This window comes from Corvus hawaiiensis, chromosome 27, assembly GCF_020740725.1.
Source record: "Corvus hawaiiensis isolate bCorHaw1 chromosome 27, bCorHaw1.pri.cur, whole genome shotgun sequence".
Taxonomy (NCBI): Eukaryota; Metazoa; Chordata; class Aves; order Passeriformes; family Corvidae; genus Corvus; species Corvus hawaiiensis.
This window is the reverse complement of record NC_063239.1, coordinates 3,360,417-3,381,587: the sequence shown is the minus strand read 5'-3', so window position 1 is coordinate 3,381,587 and position 21,171 is coordinate 3,360,417. Positions and strand designations below refer to the sequence as shown.

The following is a 21,171-nucleotide window of genomic DNA, read 5'->3' as shown; positions in this document are numbered from 1 at the left end:
GGAGTGTTCCTGGCTGCATCAGTGTTATTGGAGTCTTGGAGCAATCTGCTGAGAAAAGCAGAAAACAAACATGGCAAAAACAACATCCTCCCTGGGGACTGGTCCTGGCAGGGGCTATCAGCACTCAGTGGGCTGAGGGGGGTCTAATCTAAAGGAAATATTCCCTGGGGGTGTCCAGGAGCTGTCCTGCTGCAGGGGTGGCATGGTGGGCTCTCCATGTAGGGACATGGCAGATGGGCTGCCTCTGCTGGTGCGTCCCATCTGCCCCCCAAAGAGGGGGCATGGGCACCAAGGGACAGTGTGAGCCCTGGGACAGGGACTGCAGGGACCCGTGGCCAGCTTGTCTCATCTCCCCCATCACTGCTGCCTCTGCTGGGGCTGAGACGGGGCTAATGCAGTGGTGGGAAACTGGAGAAGAAATGCCAGGGCAGGCAAGGCCGTGACTCCTCCATGCCCTCAAGTGCAGGAGTAAAACAATGAGCCCTGGGCAATAGGGCTTGTTGCATGGGAGTATTTGGGGGCTCCACTTTGCTGCTCATGCACGAAAGCCAGTCATTTGGCAAAAATCAGCTCAGTTAGCAGGCTTTGTTCATAAAGAGCCAGGGCCTGAATGGAGTCAGGGCTAATATATTCTATTATCCCATGCCTGCCTGTTTCCCCAGGGCAGCATGCAGGGAAAGGCGCATTCCAGCACCAGGTGGCCAGGGCAGAGTGTGCCCAGTGTGGGCAGGGAGGACGGGACAGGCGGGAGAACACCACTGCCAGCAGCACGGGGACATGTCACCTGCCACCTGCCCTGTCACCACTGAGCACCCACCACAGGTGAACACGGAGCAGAGTGGGATGCCGAGCTGCAGATGAGGGCAGAGCGCCTGGTCCTGCAGGCTGCCGGGATGAACAATGGAGCCAGGAATAGGCACGGTTAATTGGACTGGGCTTTTCACAGGGCAGGAGAGGTCTCAGGACAGCCAGAATGATGTGTGATGCAAAGCTTCTCATTATTCAATAAGAAAATGTTAGCCCCTGTGGGAAAGGCAGCAATAAATGGCTATGACATTAGAGACAAGGCAGATATTTAAGAAGCAGTGGGCTACATAATTATGAAGGGAAATGGCTGCGCAGGCTTCGCGCAGAAAAGTTCATGCCCAGTCTGGAAGAGGTTTGTTGGAAGAGCAGCCCTTCTTGGGCAGCTGCTTTCTAAGAGGTCTTATATTGTGTATTAAACAATTTAGTGGCCTAGACCAGTTGTTGGCGTTTTCATTTGGTTTGGGTTCTTTCCTCCTTCTCCCTAGTTTCTTATATTTTTTAAACGAAAAATGGTTTGCCAGCAATTGTATTTGCTGGTCAATTGTATTTCAGTTTGCAATTTACTCTTGGATTCCCATTCAGGCGCTGTTGTCATGAATGTGGATATCTGCCACAGAGGAGAGAAGGGAGCCAGAAAAGACCTTCCCTGAGCCAAGCTGAGGAACTGTCCAGGCCATGCATGTGGTCAGATTTAGCAGCCAAGGCATGCTGAACTGTAGCTTTTCTGTTTGGATCAAGAGGCTTGAACTGTGGCAGGCTCAGCAGCTACTGTTCAGTGTGTCAGGACTGCAGCAAACCCCACTAATCAGTGTGGGATGCTCCAGGGCACATATCCCTGGAGTGACCATGACAGGACATTTACCTGCTGCCATGTGGTATTTGCTGACCTGCAGATAACCGGAACCCTGACTGTAGTTTTATTGTGGTGTTACTGCTGTTGCCTTTGGAGAGCTCTCCAACTTTTGAACAAGAGTTTCCCAAGTCCCCACCTTGCCTGCCTACCTATGATATTCCTATCACATGCCTAAGCCTGGAACAGAAGGATCGTAGCACTGCCAAAGTCAAACACACCCATTTGCTGCTCTGCAAATAGAGAGGCTCTGAGACTTTCCTATGATCTTGCCATGGAAAATGGAGAGGCACTGGCACAGTTTAGTTCCCAACCAGAGACTTGTACCCATGGATGTAACACCTGGGTGCAAATAAAGATGCTTGAGTAAATCTTGATTGAGCAGATCAGTGCCCTGTTCCACATTACACCTATTTCCTGGGACACAGCACTATCTTCTAAATTCTCAAAAGGAGATGTTGCAGTGTTTCTTAACTGGTTTTGGTAAAAGCAAATTCTATACTGTCAGAATTTTTCAAGGAATGAGAAGTCCATTTTGCAGCTGTTTCTTGGTGGAAACAGTGATCAGTGCTTTGCCACCATTTCCTGAGCCCAAGTAGCAGGAGAGGGCCTGCTCCATCCAGCTGCCTCTTTCATTCTGCGGGTCCCTTGTTTACTGCTAAATTCTTCACTTCATTAGTGGTGCTAACTGGCTGCTCTCGTCTGCTGGCCCTCAGGTGAAAGTAGCTCTTTCAGGCTTCCAACTGCAGAGCTTCTTCCATTTACCTCTCAATGAGGTGTAGTTCCTGTTTTAAATAGTACAAGTTGTTAGAGCCAAAGGCAGCAGCAGGAAGGGGAGCTTTGGAGGATTGCAGAGGAGGGAGCTCAGGAGAGCTCCCTGGGACAGGGACCTGTGGGCACACAGGGGGCAGAGCTGCTCGATGGCCAGAGCTTGCACACAAGGACGGAGCCAGCTTCTCCTGCCTGGCTTGCACCAAGGGGCACCGTGCTCTGCCCCGCAGCGGCCGCGGGAGCGCAGGCCTGTGCTGACACACCTGGTTAGCCTCACAGCCCGTCCTCCACGTACCCAGCTCCTGCCTTTGGAGGGCAGCGAGCCTTTGCAAGCCCTGAGAAGCACAGCAAGGTAAGGGTGACGAGGGGCTGGTGCTGCTGTGGAGGAACAGGGAATGCAGCTCCTGCTCCTCCGGCACATCTGGAGCCGCGTACCCAGATGCGATACCACTTTACAGAACAGACCCCCTTTCTCTCTCCTGTTTTTTGTTTGGTTTGGTTTTGTTGTTGGTGGTTTTTTTTCTTTTTTTTAAATTTTTCTTTCCAATACCATAGTTCCTGTTAGAATTTGTCTACTGGGAAATGAGTTCTGCACGGTCCAGTCCAGGTTCACAGAAATATCTGCAACCTTGGAACAGCCGCTCAGGAGCGCCGGGACCGCCCAGAGCCGCCCCGGCTTCAGAGACCGGGAATGGCTCCGGGGGGGGGGGGGGGTTCGGGCCGCCCACCGGGGATGCAGCCGAGCGGTGCTACGGGGTGAGCTCATGCGCCCCGGTCTGTCGGTGCTCGGAGCTGCGGCCGGCTGCGCTCCGCCGGGCCGGGCCCCGGGCCCGCAGCCGCTGCAGGTGGCGCCGGGCCGGGCCGGGCTGCGGGGCCGTCGGGGCCGCGCGGGGCGGGGCGGGGCGGGGCGGGATTGGCTCCCGCGGCCGCTGATTGACAGCGGCGGGCGAGCGCGCGGCGGGCGGCGCCGCGCTGATTGGCTGCCGCGGGCTCACAAACCCGCGGCGCGGCCGGCGCGCGGCCAGAGCGGGGCCGGGGCCGGGGCGGCGGGAGGGCGGCGGGAGGGCGGCGTCCGGCGGGGTTCTGCGGGCAGCGAGCGAGGGGCGGCGGTAGGGCCAGCGGAGGGGCCGTCGGCGGGGGTGCGAGGAGAGTCCCCGGGGGCGGCCGCCGGCAGCGGGCGCCCGGCGGGGAGCGGCGTCCGGTGCTGTCGGGGCCACCGTCGGCGGGTCGCGGCGATGGGCAGCGTGGGGGGGCCCGGTCGGGCCGCCCTGCGGGCGCTGGTGTCGGTGGCCGCCGGGCTGCTGGCCTGTGGCGTGGCCAGCGAGTACGACTATGTCAGCTACCAGTCAGACCTGGGCCCTTACCCTGGCGGGCGCTTCTACGCCAAACCCCACCAGTGTGTGGCCATCCCTGCCGACCTGCGGCTTTGCCACAGCGTGGGCTACGACAAGATGGTGCTGCCCAACCTGCTGGACCACGAGACCATGGCCGAGGTGAAGCACCAGGCGAGCAGCTGGGTGCCACTGCTCAACAAGAATTGCCATGTGGGCACTCAGGTCTTCCTCTGCTCCCTCTTTGCCCCCGTCTGCCTGGACCGGCCGGTCTACCCCTGCCGCTGGCTCTGCGAGGCCGTGCGTGACTCCTGTGAGCCTGTCATGCAGTTCTTTGGCTTCTTCTGGCCAGAGATGCTCAAGTGTGACCAGTTTCCCCAGGATGACGTCTGCATTGCTATGACAGCTCCCAATGCCACCGAGGTCTCCAGGCCCAAAGGTAAGGCATGGCTTGTGCAGCAGCCTTGCTCCTGGCACTCCTTTCTGAGCTGACAGGGCAAGTGCTAGCCCAGGAGGGGCCACATGGGACTGAAGGGGCTCTTGTGGCTGGAGGAAGCGCGTCTGAATTCTTCTTTGCAGCAGCCCTCCTCTAGTCTCTGAGCACTCTGTGCTCTCCTGTCCCAAGGAAGGTGGGATCCCCTACCAGCTCCTCATCCCTATCCTGGAGCCTTGGGACAGGCTGTTTGGGACATGGTGGGGTTGTGCCTGTTCTGATCCCTGCACAGACACTGGGGCTGGGCTCCAGCCCTGATGGACCAGGGTGTGACCTTCCATCCTCAGTTACTGCGCTGTCCTGGTTCTGCTCCTGAGCCTGACTCCTGCAGGGCTGCTCTGGGCAGCAGGAGAATGCATGGTCTTCATGACACAGAAAGTGCTGGCTGACTGGAGTCAACAGTGACAGTAGTCCTGGCATGATCCCCCACGTCCAGTGCAGTTCTAGGGCAAGAGGCTGGACAGCTTGGTGGCTGGGCATGCAGTGGAGATCCAACCCTGCCCTCGGGTGGGCTGTGGGCTGGAGAGGGAGGAAGAGTCTGCCCAAAAACGACTAGGGAAAGTGAACGTGGTTCATGTTTGTTTCCATTGCATGCAGCACGTTTCTGTGGTGCCAGACTGGCTTGTTCAAGTTGCAGTGAGTCTGGCTTGTTGCTGGAAACTTGAAAATAAATAAATATCCTGGTGTCACTTCGGCGTTTGCTATTGGAGCACTGTGAGAGGCTAGGAGGAGGGATGTTTGTAGAGGGAGATGGCAGAGGGCTCTAAGAGAGTACAGTGCTTTTTGGCGAGCAGAGCCTCATTGAAAGGAATTGTCACTCCTGATTCCACGGGGGGGGGAAAGTGCCGGCACTCGGGAGGAGCTCGGGGACAGGCGAGGAGTGGGGCTGAGTGGTTTCCGTGGCTTCTGCGCTGTGTCTGGAGGGTCGTCTGCCCTTTGCAGTTACCTGTATAGACAAAGGCTGTGTGTGGTGCTCGACTGGGAGGACTAACCCAGCCGGCAGGGTCTGTGCAATGTCGTCCTGCCCATCCTGAAAGGACTCATACTTCAGGGAGTCCTTCTGATACAGGACAGGAACAGAGTGCATCCTGCAGCAGAGGGGTGACACCCTGAGGTGTCTCTAGGAGCTGTGCAGGGGCATGCGGAGGGCAGTGAAAGCAGTGGCATAGTGGCTGTGGGATTGCAGGCACGGGGGGGACACCCAAGCTCAGTACCCAGAGGCGCTGTACACAGGAGCCCATGTCACATCTCGGCAATGACATCCAGAGGCAGGTGGAATGTGAAGCTTGTGCCAGTGCCGGGGGGCGGGAGACTGAGCTCTGGCTGATCTCATTGCCGGGGCCCCAGCCTCTCCTTACAGTGATGGCAGCACAGCCATACTGGCTTGGCTTGTCCTTACTGATGCGATTGCTGGAGAAACCTTGTTGTTTTCTAGGAATACTCTAAATTAATATGTCCTATGTGAACCTGGACCCTTGGTCAAGACTGCAGCTATGTCCTGTGTTGTAGGTACAAAGGTTGCTTTTATTTCCCCAGGGACTTGCAGCCAAGCGTGCTCCTGGGGCAGCTGGGTCTGAGCTGCCCTTTCCAGGGTCCGAAATAGAGTCTGAGCTGTGTGCAGCTCATTCATTTTACAGACATTAATGAGCCAAGACCTGGGAACAGTTTTCTAAATGAGCAGCATCTGCCAGGTTTTCTGTTGTGTAGTTTAACAACTTTCTCTTAACCTTTTGGACCTGTCTTGAAGGCAGCACAGGGGTGGGACACTACTGCTTTCTTTTGGTGCCTCAAACAGTTTGGAGTGAAAAAAGAAAACTCCAACTTAATTGCAAGCACTGCTGTGATGTGAACCATCACTGCCGGATCTCCTGCTTGCCACAGAGGATCTGCAGATGGCCCATAAGGTACCCGTTACTTTGGCTCTGGTACTGCCACCTCCTGCAGATGCAGAGTTATTCTGGGTGACCTGCAGCTCAGTCCTTGTCCCTGGGCTGGCTGGGTACCTTCTTCCACCTGGGTTCTGCTATGTGTACCCTGCCCATGGTTTGCCCACGTTTTCTGTCAGCACCAACTCCTGGAGCCCCTTTGCTCTTGGGCACAGGGTGTTTCCTGTTGATTCAAAGAGGGTCAGAACTAAGCAGTGTCCCCCCCCTTTTCTCTTGGTACTAATAAGAACAAACCCTTTCAGTATTTTTCCCCATTAACACCTTGAAATTGGAATTTGTTTCTGCCTCTCAAAGAGCTGACCTGCTGAATTCCTTTCTCCTTAAGCACAGGCGGTAAAGCCTGCAGGCCCGCAGGATGCATCAGGGGAGTTGCAGATTAATACAGCATTACACATTCCTTCTCTTGCCCCTGGAGTAAGCTGGCTCTACAGCCAGGCATTGGAAAATGGTCAGCAGGGAACAAGTGAGCTGGAGGCAGGCTGAGGTTGTGCTTGGAGTTGAGCCGTCAGCTGCAGCAGATGGGCCCCAGCCAACCTGCAGTGGGCCCCGAGGATGGGCTGGAGATGTCTGCTGTAGTGCCTCAGGAGGGATGGGAGGGTTTGCAGTTTTCAGGTAGCTGTGGCTCCACAGAACAGCAGTTTCCTTGGGGCACAGAGCTGTGTAGAAGCTGGCTGGCCCCCAGCATTTGTGTTCCTGACTGTAGTGTGATGTGGTGACGCAGAGTGGAGGACAATTTCTCTTCCCCCTGACAGGGGACAGTGCTTCCTGCAGTCCTGTTGTGCTGTGAAAGGGCTGCAGGAGGCAGGACTGAAGGATGGGTTGATTTAGATTGGATATAAGGAAGAAGTTTTTTGCAGTGAGAGTTGTAAAACACTGGCACAGATTGCCTAGAAATGTGGTGGATGCCCTGTCCTTGGAAACATTCATGGTCAGCTTTGGTGAGACTCTGAGCAACCTGATCAAGTTAGGGCAGGGGGATTGTGCATGGGCAAAGCTGCTGCCTGTGGAAGGGGCTACCCAGGGGCTCCCAGGTCCAGCCCACAGGATGGCTGCTGGCTCTGGGCCCTGGCACAGCAAGGCAGGGGTCCCTGCCACCTTGAGTGTGTTACAGCCTGTTCAGGGGCTGCTGGAGCATAGCTAGAACAAAGCCTGTATTTGCACCAGGGAACAATGAGTATTATTTTCCATTTTTGTTTGCTTTTTTTTATTTTTTAATTGGCTGCCTGGAAAGCTCATAGAATGGATGCAGCGGTGGCTTTCGTGTTTGTCTGGCTGGTGCAGGCCTGGTCAGCCTCCTCATGTGCACTCCGGCTGTTGAGGCAGATTGAAGTGCTTGGCACGGCAGGTACCCCCCGCTCGTTCCTGATGCAGAGTGATGAACTGCTGGCTCTGCAACAGATGGAAGGCTGGGCCTGTGTCACCTTCCTATGAGCACCCTCTCTCCCTTGTCATGAGCTCATTAAATGGGCAGCCTGGAAAGAAATATTCTGACTGCTGATTTTAAAAATAAAGTGTTAGGGATGTCATCATATCTCCAGAGGCTGGCTTCTCCCTGTGTCACTCTGAGTTAGATGGTGATAGCGGTAGTTGCATGTTAGGGTTCTGGAAGAAGAGGTTATCCAGATGATGGGCAGCTCTCAGAGGTACAGAGTGAGACTGTGGAGGTGGATGTTGGTGCTGTGAAGGCTGACTTGTGACTTGCACATAGGAGCGAGTGGAAGGCCAATTGCACTGCATGTGTGATTAATAAAGTCATGGTGCATGTCCCCGGGAATTAGCATTTGGCACAGAACAGATTTGGGGGTGGCGAAAGGGGAAGAACAAGCCACAGAAAACAAATGTCTCGCCTGAATCCCCATGGGGCATCTGTGGCTGAGGAGACATGATGCTATGGTCCTGGCTGTGCCTCCCTCGCCAGCCGTGCTGGCTCTGCACCCCTCTTTCTGGGATGCCTCTCTGCCTTTTCAGTCCAGCAGTGCTGTGGGTTTGCTGGCCTGGCTGAGGGCTGGAAGGCCATGAGTGCTCAGTTTACATGCAGGGACTGGCAGATGTTTTGCTGTAGTGTTGTCCCTGAGAATAACTCCCTTGTGTGGGAAGAGCCCTCCGTCTTGCTGGACCAGGAACAAGCAGCATCTCCCAGCTCAATAAATTCATCTGCCAGTAGCTCAAGTCTATGTCTGTGCTGCTGGGTGGTCTCTGCTCCAGCTGCAGATGGGAACCTGGAAACAGATTCTTACTCTCTGGGTGAAGTGAGCTTTCCTCCCAGGACAGATCCCAGTGAAATCCCCTGGGCTGGTGTTTCCCGAGAGACAGATGTTGGCCACTGCCAGCGACTGGCAAGCAGAGATGGCTCTGCTCTGCTGGAGCCATGAGCCTGCCCTGGGCTCAAAACAAAAGAGAGGATGACCAGTCTTGGTGGTGGCGGCACCCGCAAGAGCTGTGCGGGTCCGTCCCCAGCCAGTGCTGCTCTGGGGCAAAGCAGGAGAGAGGGTGGTGAGGGGCTTCCTGAGCACTGCCTGGGCAGTCTGTGGGATGATCTCTAGTACCGAGGGGAACACTGCACTGAACTGGGCTGTCGCAGTCCTGAACCCCCTTGCCTGGCACCAGGGTAGTCCCTTGGCACTTGAGCCATCTCTGGACAGCATCCTCCTGCTGTGCCGGGGTTTGGGCATTGTGTGCCTGCCTTGGCATGACACGGGGAGGGAATGTCAGCAGGCTGTGGGCCATGCCCCTTGGCAAGCGGCTCCCCTCAGCTGAGTGCCTGGCCCTGAAAACTCCTCTCTTTGCCAGTGCTGTCCTTTTGCTCTTAGCAGCTGCCTACCCCTGCCTGTGGCTGGCCTTGGGGTCACTGACGGCGTTGGAGTGGGGCTGGCAGAAGGCTACCTGTGGCCAGTGCTGCCATGTAAGCCAGTGGATGGTTCCTTACACCCAGTAGGGTGTTGTCCCACAGAGCTGGGAGCCTGTGGGAGGGTGCATGGGCACGTGTCCCCCTCGAGGGTGGCAGTCTGACAGCATGGGCAGTCTGGCTCTGTGGTACTACTTGTTCTGGCTTCTCGCCACCTCTCAATTGTCTTAATTTCTTTCCTCTTGCCAGGAACAACTGTGTGTCCACCTTGTGACAACGAGATGAAGTCAGAGGCCATTGTGGAGCACCTCTGTGCCAGTGAGTTTGGTAAGAAGGAGCACTCTAGGCACGCGAAGGCTTTCCAGGTGGGCACGGGGCAGCGTGGCTCCTGTGTGGGCTAGATTGGGACTGCCACGTTTCCCTGCCTGTGGCACTGCTGGTGTGGCCTGCGATCTGTCCCCAAGGCCAGGCACGTGTGCCTCTAGATGTCAGTGTGGGTATGCGGAGGTGGGCATGGGAGGGGTCTGGTCTGGATGGGTCTGGGATGCGTCCAGCTCCCACAGCTGAGCGCACCCAGGGACAGAGATGGCAAGTTCTGGTGGCAGTGCAGGGCATCTCTCCTGCCCCTCCTGGGCACATTGGGCTGGGGATGGGGCAAAAGTTGTAGTGTCGGTTCTTTAGTGATCTTGGGGTGGGGAGAGGTTTTTAACTCAACCCTGGTGTTCCAGCTCTTGTGTGCTTGCAGAAATGATGCATAGCATGGACCAGTATTCTGCTTGCAAGCATGAAGAAGCAAACCAGCCTCCTTCTTCCCCAGATTGCTTAAACTGCTGTGTTTCTTTTGAGCGAAGTGATGCTGCTCTTGTCAAATCTAGGTGTAAAAATCCAAAGCCAATCCTTATCTAGCTAGGGCCAAGCAGCGAGTTAAAAAATGCAAAGCTGCTTGAAAGCTTTGTCCTAAATATGAGTGAGTGAGTCAGACAATCAGAGGTAAACTGAACTTCATTTAAAAAAAAAGATAATCACAAGGAAATATATTAGCTTTCTCAGATCAAACCCAGAATTAACTGGTTTTGACATCCTTGCTGGTGTATGTAACTTTCCCGGAAGATTATTAAAGGCATATTGAACAAGGTGTGCATTCCTGGAGGATTAGCACTTGAATGTGCCCTGTACTGGAGCGTGCTTATGCAAACCCAAACCTGCTCTGCATGCTGGTGTATTACCCTTTCTGCTGGAAATGAATTCTCAACTCTCCTGCAGGTTTGGTATGCCAGAAGTTCTAAGTTCAGCTCAGGCTTTTTCTAACAGGGAAAAGCATCAACAGGAACACCCATGTAATAGTTTCCCAGGAATGTGCATACTTCTGGCTTGGCTGGGGAATGGAAGCAGACATTCAGTGCGTGGCCTGGTTGGGGAGTGGGAAGTGCTGAGCGCTCAGAGTTGGGGTGCTCAGAGCTCTGTTCTGGGTGGGCATGTGATGGGAGCTGAATCAGAGCTGCCCCTTCCCCACTGCACACACAGGGAGGGACTGCAGGGAGTTTCCCAGCTGGTGGGGAGGGAGAAACGGCCTCTGGGATCATTCCTGGTTTGGATAGGAGCTGCCTGCCTGGGCTTGCAGTGATGCAGAGGCATTGCCCCAGTCCAGGGGCTGTAGCCTGGGGACCTCCATCCCAGAGAAGGAGCAAGGGGCACTGGCTGGTGGCAGCAGTGGATCTGGTGCAGGTGGGCCACTGCAATACCTGTCCCCTTGCCAGAGGCGTGCAAGGCGTGAGCCGAGGTGATGTCCTGCTGGTAAGCAAGTGCTGGGAAGGGAAATACAAACTTAACCGCATGGTTGTCATCAACTTCTGCTGCTAAATATCCTCCCGTGCTCTGGGACAGTTATACAACGGGGAGCAGAGGCCAAAGCAGAAGAATTCCCTACCTTGGCAGAGCAGCTCGGGACAGTGACTTGCCCACAGTGTAAGTTGTTATTGGGAAGGAAGGTGGTGACAGTGTCCAAAGGATGGAAATATTTCTTGGCAGATGTGGCCCATCTGTAGCCAGCTGGAGAGCAGGAGCACGGGATAGGATGCAATGCAGGTCCTACCTGTGCCCTGTGAGGGAAGGCAGTGTGGGGGTGAGAAGGACATCTCAGCAGAGGGTATGGCTAGTGGAGAAGGCATTGGCTTCAGGAAGTTTTTGCCAAACCACAGTGCATGGCCCTTGGATCTTTGTTTAGTCTTGGGGGGTTACTGTCATGGGGTGATTTCTCAAGGAAAGCTGTTTATCTGGCGCTATTATAAACTCCCAGACCTTCAGACTGAGGTTTCTCATGCACGTCCACCAAGGTAAACACTGGCAGCTGACAGGTTACAGATCCTCATCAAAGCCAGACATGTACAATAAATGTTTAAACTAACATGTGCTGCATGGGGCAGCTGTTGGTAGGTCTTGCCCTGATTCCTGCTGTGTCGTTACTGCAGGTTTCTCTTGCATGCCAGCAGCTTATTACAGACGAGCTGACGAGCACTCTGCCCACCGTGGATATGTGGCTGTGCCAGTGTTGGAGGTGGCTGTGTAGCAGCCCTGGTGTCCATCTAGAGTACAGTGCAGGAAGAGAGCTGTGGTGAGCTGTGAACACAAACAAGGCAGGAGAGGATCTTGGACAAGATGCTGGGGGTTGGAGGGGTGCTAGGAGACTGCCAGCCTCATGGTCCAACAGAACTCTGGGTTTGCCTTTGCTTGAACAAGGATGCTGGTTTGAGGCAGCTTGGCCACTTCTCTGAGAGTAAGACAACTTTGGGGTGGATGTCAGCAAGGGGTGCCAGAACCCTGGCCTGAGCACAGAGCAGCATGGGGGCTGGATCGGGTATGTAGGGGTAACTGTGGTGTAAATTTTAGTGTAGTGCTGGTGTGCTGGGGCAGCGATGGATGCAAGAGGAAGCATGAGATTGGTCTCCAGTGCCCCTACAGCCGCCTCCCCCAGCTGCCCTGGGCTGCAGCCAGCGCTCGTTTCTTATTCCAGGAGTTCATTCCATGCTCTGTTTCTCTTAGTGATTTTATTTATTGTTTCTGCCCTTTCTCTGGGGTCTGAGGGGATCCTGCTGAACGGGCTCTGTGGCACTGGGGACTGCAGAACAATCAATACATGCTGTTTATTTTTTCTCTGTGACTGACAGGTCCTTGCCTGCAGCCTTCTCCTGTTACAGCCCTAATGTGTCTTCTGGCAGGTTTCTTCCTTCTCAGCGATTTCTAAAGGAAGGAAAAATGAGGCTGAAGGAACAGTGGAGCTTTCCCTTCTCTCACGTTCCCTTTCCTGCACATGAGGTGCTGGAGTGGGGCCCCTGCCCGTGCAGGCAGAACTGCAGAGATGGCGTTCTGGTCCCAGGCTGTCCTGTGCTGAAAAAGGGGGGTGGAGGGGCCGGTGGGGAACAGGAATGGTGCGTGGTAGTGGGTTGTGAACAGAGTACAGGGGCTCCTGCTTTCAGCTGGCGACTACCCCAGTACAGTGCCATCCTTGGAGAAGGTTTGCTGGAACATGTGTGTGTCCCATGAAAGTAAATGGTAAGAAGGTTTGTGGGTGGCATGTTGATCCTGCAGCCCTCTTGAGCCATTGTGGCATGCAGAGTGGCAGGGGCTGGTGCTGCCGCCAGTGCCACAGCTGATGCCGAAGCAGCCTGTGGTTGCAGTGCAGCTGCTGGACTGGAAAGGTGGCACATGCTCCTGCTGAGGATAACTCCCCTGGGGTCAGCTCCTCCCTGGCAGCCACAGCTGAAGATTTAGTCTGTCTGAGCAAGCGTGTCCTGGGATCTCAGAGGCGATTCTGGCCCTTCTCCCACTTGGTGCTGAGACGGATTTGGTGTGGCATGAGGGGAGTGGAAAGGCCAAGGTTCCCAGTGAGGAAGCTGTTTGCTCTGGCAGCTCAGCTGGGTCTTGGAGCCAAGACTCAAAGCATCCCGCTCAAGCCTTTTGCCTGCTGCAGCAGCATTCCCAGGGTTGGGGAGATGCCAGGCAAGCTGCTGCAGCACCATGGTCTCCCCTGCCCAATGCCATGTTCTAGGAAAGCCGTAAGTTGGAAGCTGCCTCCCACTGCGTGGTGGTGAGCTCTCAGAGTGGGATGTGCATCAGAACGAATGTACCCTCAGGCACTGCTTTTCTGGTGTGCATGGGATGTGCCAAAGCTGTGTGTCCGGCCTGCTACCGTGGAACACAGCTTTCATACCTGGGAATCTCACCTGGAATGTGGGTTGGAGCTTAGGGAATATGGCCCAAGTAAAGTGAACAAAGGAAATTTGGGGAGCCAGGTCACAGCAGAGGATTGAAGGCTGAGCAGAGATCATCATGCTTGTGTGGCTGCTCAGCCTGCAACACCAAAGGCAGACGAAGCCTCGTGTCCCTGAGCCAGGCTGTGTTTACCTAGGCAGCACCACAGGCTCTTGCTGGTGACAAGGACATTGCTGCTGGGAGGAACAGAGCCTGACACAAACTATTTGCACTCTGGTCAGCCTCCTCCTTCATCCCCCTTGGTGTTGTCCCATCTTGGCTCTGTGTGCTGCTCTGCACGAGCAAGGTTTGGATGAGGTTTTGGTTTACATCTGGATTTATGGGTCCCCTGGGCAGCTCCCATGAACCTGCATTGCTGGCTCACAAACTGCTGTGTGCAGGGAAGGGAGGAGCTGCGAGCTCCCACAGCGCAGGATTACCAGGCCTTCTTTGTCTTCCATGGTGTATGATACTTGGAGTAGATCAGCACCTCCACCAGCTGGCTGATACTTCTCTTCCTCTAGCAACGAGGACAAGGCTTTGCGGTGATCTCAGCAAAGCAGTTTGCAAACAAGCCATTTTGCAAGGCTTTTATTGTGCCATTGTAATGGTGTGTTACCATCCCTCCTGCCCCAGCCACCTGTGTGCTTAGTGCAAGGGCTCTAAGTCAGCATGGATAAAGGAAGTGGGGCTCGCATTGAGGGGCATTGCTGCTACTGCTGCCCAGTTGATGTCATGGAGCTTAGAGCTGCTTGAAAACTACTTACCTCATTTTCCAGATTTGTTGCAGACTGATCTGTTTCAGCATCTTTAGCTCCTTAAAGCTGGAGTCTCTTTAGCTCCTGAATTCGGAAAACAGATGGAATGAAAATTTCACTTAGGTTTCCAGTCCTAGATTACTTTCCTGTACAATAACAGTGTAACATGACAGGGCTCTTGGCAAACCCAAGCGATGTTTTTGGCACAGGGACAGACAAACACCATTGCTCCTGTTGCCAAGGTAGTGGCTGGGAGCTCGAGGGTGATACTGAGTCTCTGCTGCCTGCTTGGGATTGTCACCGTGCTGTCCTGCTGCCATCTGCATCTGGAGCGGTGAGCAGTGCTCCCATCCAGGAAGCAACATGTGTTTGCTGCTACATGTTCCAGCAGAGCAGGACTTCAAGGAATGATGCTGTGGGGACCCATCTCCCTGCCAGAGCCAGAGGTTCTTGTGGACTGCCTGCAACCACCCTGAGACTCTAATGAGAAGGGACAGCAGCCAACAAATCACCTCTCTGAGCACTAGTTATCTGCAGCTCTGAAGTTAAACTCCCAAACGATGAAAATATGTTAGCAATTTTTGGCCATATGTGCTTTTCCCCAAAAACAAGGCAGAGCCAAATGGCACAGAAATGATGTTTTAATGTACAACACATTTTCATCATTTTTCCCATGTATGCAAAATTCCTCTTCATGGTCATGGCAAAAAACCTTTTTATTTTGGGGAGTGGGGAGAGGGCGGGGAGGAGGGTATTGCAGTTAGCTCAGGAAAATGCTGAACCCAAAGAGGAGAGTATTTTCCATGGAAGTTGCATCAGACCAACTCCCCTTCTCCCAGGGAACGTGCAGGCACATGACTGCATGCCAAGGTCTCCACAGGTCTGATGCAGAGACATCCAGTGCTTGGAAAGTTGTTTCACAGGCACCTGAGGGCTGTCGTGACTGCAAACAAATGCTTGAGAAGCCAAATTGACCTTTTAAATGATCCTTTCAAGAGTCTCTCCATGCCTCTAGAGCAGGGGAGTCACCTAATTTACTCAGCTAACATTTGTGCTTGGCAGCTGAACAAGTCCCCTCTCAAATGGAAAGTACTGGGTGCTTTGCTGGAGGAAGGGGAACAAAGAGGTCAGTGTTCTACCTTGGTGCTCTCCTGGGCATGGGGCAGCTCCACCTCAGGTGCAAGGGTGTGAGTGTCATAGTGGGCCAAATCATGGCCAGGGCAACGCCATAGAGCAGGAGGATTCAGGGGCAGAAGAGGGAGAAGGGGAATGCAGGAGTGGAGTGGGGCACTGTGTGTCTGCAGTGGGACAGGGCATTGCTGCTGTCCCGGGGCCACGGCACTGCTGCCCCCTCAGCCTCACTCAGCAGAGGCTTTTTGCCGGTGGAGGCTGCTTAGGAGTTTTGTTTTTCCCCTCTCCTGTCTTGTTTTGCAGCTCTTAAGATGACCATAAAGGAAGTGAAGAAGGAGAATGGGGACAAGATGATCATTCCACGGAAGAGGAAGGCACTGAAGCTGGGGCCCATTCGGAAGAAGAACCTGAAGAAGCTGGTGCTGTTCCTAAAAAATGGGGCAGACTGTCCCTGCCATCAGCTGGACAACCTCAGCCACTACTTCCTCATCATGGGCCGCCAGGTGAAGACCCAGTACCTGTTGACAGCCATCTACAAGTGGGACAAGAAGAACAAAGAGTTCAAGAAGTTTATGAAGAAGATGAAATCACCCGACTGCCCAACGTTTCCATCCGTTTTCAAGTGAGGTGCTGGGTGGCGGGAGAGCCGCTGTCTGGACCTGGCAGTCGGGTACAGCGGCTCGGTCTCGCTGCTCTGCAGCAGGGATGCTGGAGCCAACCCTCCTGCTCCTCCATCCTGCTCCTCAGAGCTCCCTCACTGATCTCAGCCCTCCCACATCCCCGCTGCCGGCGTTTGCCTGATCGCCTGAGCATGTGATGCATATGCACCAAACAGTGGCTGAGGTCACACACAATTTATGTCTGCAATGTCTAAAGACCTGTTATTGTACAGATATGTACAACCATTGAAATAGCAGCTAAAATAGCAGGTAAAGAGGGCAGGCAGAGGGGTGTGAGGTGATGTTAAGAGCTTGCATGCTTGCAGAAAGGACCCTCGTGACCATGTCACTCCTGTCTTCATGGCTGCAGGATTGCCCTGAATTCCTGTATGAACCAGAGCTGGCTGATTAGACAGAGATCCCATCCTCATGATCAAAGTTAATAAATGAGTAGTGGAGAACCCGTTACAAACTCTGATAAGAATTCCTAGTAGCTAATTGCCCTCACTGTAAAAAAAACCCCATTATAGTCTTAACCTGCTTAGTTTAAGCCTTAACCCTGTTTCCTTGTGGTGCCTTGATGGGCTGGAGCCCTCCCTAATCAGCATCTCTTGTAATGTCTCACTGGGTGCCTGCCTTGGCATCGCTGCGCCAGCTGAGCCCTTTTTGCCCAGCGCTGTGCTGCACCCAGGTAGCCTTTGAGTCTCCACACTGTGCCCAGTGTGTTGGTGCACTGGGCATGGGGACCAGGGGCAGAGGGGGCTCTCTGCCCCTACCTGTGCCTTTGGCCTTGTGCAGGCCCCTGTCTGCAGCAGCGTTCAGCTGCGATCCCCTATCCTCAGCCTGCCGTGGCAGTTCCCGTGCACAGCTGGCCTGAGCTGCTGCTGCCCAGACCTATCATTCCATTTTAAGCCCGTGCAAAGCTTCAGTTGCTGGCCTGCCCAGGGCTTTGGCTGGGGGGAGCTCATGGCCAGCTCCTCCAGCTTGTGTCACTCCCTCACTTTACCAGTGATGTTTTTATAGCTCCTTTAGGCTGCTGGCAAAGAGTGCAGAAGGCCAAGGACTTGTCCCTACGGAGCGCCGCAGGGAATGTATCGTCTCTGTCTTTCCCTCTTTGCCCTTGCTGTGGGACCCGTCAGTCTGGGGTTTTGTCTGTTTGATCTGTGACAACTTGGCTCTCTATCATTATATGTCTTTTTTTCCCTAATCGAAATGTCATGTTTGTATGATTTCAAATAGTTTATGAAAGACAAATAATATCTCACCCAAATGATTGCATTTATTGACCAAGCTGAAATTCATTATTCTGTTAATTGAACTAGTTCTCTTTTTCATAGACCCATACCACTCTGCATTCATTCTCTTTCCTCCTTCCATTTAGTATTCTCATCCATCACCAATACTGTAAGAGAATGAATATCTGAGGTCTGAGATAATCCTGTTACATCACAGTTACGTGAAATAACAAATCCTCATTTTTGAGGTTTGAACCAAGCCCACTCAAAACTGGTGAATTAATTATTCCTTAGCTTGGGAGTGGTGCTTGCTCCCCACATGGGGACAGAGCCACAGGCTTGGTTGTAGAAGAATTCCATGAACTAGCCAAGTACTCTGAGGAATGATGTTTCACAGCTAACAGAGAGGTGGATTTAGGATGTGAACTTTGTAGAGTCCCCTAGGTTGTCTTAGACCACCATTTGTAGTAGTGTTGTTTCTTTATTGCAAAATTAATCATTGTAGATAATGTGCTTTATTAGTGAAGTAAAGAAATAAATAAACCATGGGCTTTAACATCACAGATTGATGAGGTGAAATGATGGAGAGGGCTGACATATCCAGCTGTGTGGGGAATGGAGTCAGGACATGATGAGCTGAAAGGCTGGTTATCTGTGAGTGCCCACAGTGCCCCTAAAAGCCCCGCTGCGATAGGGCAGGGAGCCTCTGTCCCTGCTGCCTCACCTTTCTGGGTGCAGCACAGCAGAGGATTGGCTCTAGCAGAGAGAACACTGCTGCTAAAATTGCCAAATTAATCCATTAAATGTGATTCCCCTAACCCCCCTTTTTATAAAGAGATGCTGTTTCCTAACCCACACTGGTGCTTTTGGGGCTGCTGCAGCATGACTGGCTGTGGGTGTGCTGGGGGAGCCTGGCCTGGAGGCTGTCCATGGTCCCGGGGCATTGCAACAGGCTGTCCAGGGAAGTGGTGGAGTCACAGTCCCTGGAATGCTTCAAGGAATGATAGATGTGGCACTTTGGTTTAGTTGACGTGGTGGTGTTCAGCCAAAGGTTGGACTCAATGTTCTTGGAGGTCTTTTCCAACCTTATTGATTCCATGATTGCATGCTCACCCGCATGCAGCAGCTGTAGCAGGTTGCAGGGAGAGCAGGTGCCCTTCCTGGGAAGCTCCTGCTGCTTCAGCCAGCCCTGGCTGCAGCTCGCAGGTGGTTTTAATCAAAGTGATTGTCTGCCCACCTGTCAGGTGAGGAACTGCTGAGAGCTGAGAAGGTGCTGCAGCCCCAGCTGTGTCCTGAGTGCAGGGGAAGGTTTAAGAGCTCGGGGCAAGCAACGAGTTCCTCAATGCACTTGGCCTGAGCCATTGGCTGCAGCAGTGTTGTCACTACAAGATCAGGTAAGGTCAGTGCTGTGGAGCTGCTGCTTGGGGTCTCCTTTTCCCAACTCAGAGCTGGTGCGTGGGGCAGTTTGAGAGCTGACCTGGGGCAGTTCAGGACCTGGGCTGAATTTGGCTCTGCTTTATGTGTCCCTGCATTTCACTGCTGGTTCATCTGTGATCATTCAACAAAGTGAGAGCATCAGGTCGGTTTGAAGAGATGCAGGAAGCCAGGCAATGTGTTTGCTGAAAATTTACAAACTCAGGTCCTTTACTGGCTTCTTGTAACTGGCAATTCCTGAAGTATTTTTTGGTCATGTAAAAAGTGAGACTCGCAGTCAAACTGCTGCATGTGGGTGCCTTTGCTGTCTTCAGATTTCCTGTACTGCTCCCCAACAAAAAAAGTCTACTAAAACCTGAAATTGGTTAAGTATAAACTATGGAGGAAGCACCCAAGATCCTGGATTGTGCTTGTGTGGAGTCATGTGGAGCAAAGAGATGTTTACTGAAATGAGAAAGCACAAAAGTCTCCTTAAATCAGGCACCGTGTGTCTGCTAGCGTAGTGTTCCCAGAACAGAGAGAGGGGTGCTTGTGCAGTTCATGGATACACTTTACATTTTATAATGTCAGATGCTGATTGTTACAATGAGTTCCAGTTTAAGTTACAAGCATGTGTATAAATGCTCAGTCTAAGACGTACTTTGTCCTGGGAGAGAACCTGAGTTTTGCCCTGCTGTGGGATGTCTGTGGGACAGGGATGTGCCACCTCTGGGACACTCAGGCTTGCTACAGCCTGGGCTTGTCTGAAGTATGAATCTTAAATCCTAAAATAAAATGTCATCCTTTTGTGACTCAGTTTATCCTCCCAATAATGTTTATCCTCTTTGCTCCAGCATTCCTTCTGTTGAGTTCTGCCTGTCTGGACTCCAGTTTGTAGTTCAGTTACAAACTAAATCGTTAAAACTAAAACAGAAGAGTTTTCTTTCATGCTATACAAAAATTCATCTTCCATCCCTCAGTTAATTTTTTACATTGCTGGCAGTCTGTGTTCTGCTTTGACTGCTGCTGGGAAATGTAAGGCTGGGAAGAACAGTTGAGCAAGTGAGGAGGATTTGTTCTGGACAAGAGAGGATGCCAGCCTGGTGTGTCTGGTGTGGAGCTCTGTGAATGCTGTGCAGGATGAGGGGGTGATGCACTGGAGCTGTGCCAGGCTGAAGCTGGCTTGTCACCGACTCACAGGCAGCGGTTGGTCTGGCAAACCAGTGGTCTGGTCAGCCAAACATCTGCCATCCAGAGCTGGGTCCTGCTTTAATCAGCTGTTCCATAAGCAGGTAACCCAGGTGTGCAGTGAGAATAGCACAAATAACTGAAAAATAACAGAGTAAAAATGGAAATAACAGGCTCCTTCCCTTTGCAGGCAGAGGGAGCTGCACTGACTGCGATCACTGCTCTGTGCAGTGCCAGGGGAAGCAGTGGATGGATCCCTGAGCTCCCTGTGGCTATAGATGGGCCCAGCAGTGAGGGGTTGCTGGGTGAACATGCAAGGTCTCAGCTCAAATGTTCTCTAAAGCCACAGTGAAACTCTTCTTCCCCTGCCCCAACACCAGAAACCTTGCAGAGAAAATGCTCCACTGTGTTTCAGAGGCTGCTCCTCCTTTCTCACTGTAACATGCTGGATGACCCTTAAAAAGGACACACATACACACATAATTAAAGCCACCCTGCACCCCAAGGCCAGAGTTGTGTTTGCAAACCGCTGTTCCCTGGCGCAGAGGCTCTTTTTTCCATCCCAGCCAAGCTCCGCATGCTGCAGTGGCACTGCCAAGGAGAAAGAGTTCCCTCAGACCCAGTGAGGAAAAACGTCTTCCAGTGCCTTTAGCAAGTGCTTTTAAAATCCCTGTTTTGCAAAGGAACAGACATTTTTTTATTACTGTTTCTTCCCCAGTAATCCCATCTGAGCCTCTGAGCGTGCAGCCTGTCGGATAAGCTGCTCCCTTTGGGCAGTCTGTAGGTGTCCAAGCCATGCTTGAATGTCTTCCTTGGAAGGGAAGTGGGGCAAGCTGGCAGCTCCTCTGCTCTGGAGAGCTTCTCACTGCAGCCAGACCCACGTGCAGGGTCCAGGAGCTCTCCGGCACGTGGCTTCTGAAGTAAAGCCCCATCCAGGAGAGCCTTGAGGGTCGACCTGTCAGGGTGGCCGGCTGCACCACGGTGGCCTCAGAGCCTGTGGAAAATGAGGGCTTTGTTTCAAGAACTTCCCATCAGAGGCTGAAATCTCCTTTGGGGCGGCAGTCTGCCACGAGAGTGTTGCCTGCATGGCGGGAGCAGGGTCTGCTGTGCCCCTGCCATTGGCAGAGAGTCTGCCAGTGCCTGCCAGCACCAGGGGAGCCCTGGCTCTCCCTCCTCCTGGCACATCAGAGTGATGAATCTGTCTCCACTTGCCAGTGTGAGGGCATGGGCATGCTGCAGCATAGCGGGCTCCTCTCACAGCCTGCCAAGATCCCAAGAGCCACGAGCAGTCAGCAAACAGTCCCTCTTTTCTGAAGAAGTGTGCTAGGATTCACTGCTGTCTGAAATATTTTTCCTTTAGAGACAACCAGGAGATATTTGCCAAGCCATTCTGTGGAGAGGAGGAGGGAAGCCAGGACATGGCTGGAAGGAGCCATACCTGATACATTCCATACAGCATTCTTTGGGATCCAGCTCTCTGCTCTTGTTCCTGAGGT

General features: G+C 53.3%; 1 protein-coding gene across 2 annotated transcripts; it reads left to right on the top strand.

Moving 5' to 3' along the window:
- Positions 1–3,580: 3,580 nt before the first annotated feature.
- Positions 3,581–19,303, top strand: SFRP1 (secreted frizzled related protein 1). 2 transcript variants are annotated; one of them, XM_048287450.1, is made up of 3 exons: positions 3,581–4,198; positions 9,293–9,361; positions 15,484–19,303. In XM_048287450.1, exons 1-3 carry the CDS (start codon positions 3,664–3,666, stop codon positions 15,804–15,806), a joined length of 927 nt encoding a protein of 308 aa, XP_048143407.1. In that variant the 5' UTR covers positions 3,581–3,663; the 3' UTR covers positions 15,807–19,303. The 2 variants fall into 2 exon arrangements, with proteins under 2 accessions (XP_048143407.1, XP_048143406.1); XM_048287449.1 differs by having other exon boundaries at positions 3,590–4,198; positions 9,293–9,370.
- Positions 19,304–21,171: the final 1,868 nt, after the last annotated feature.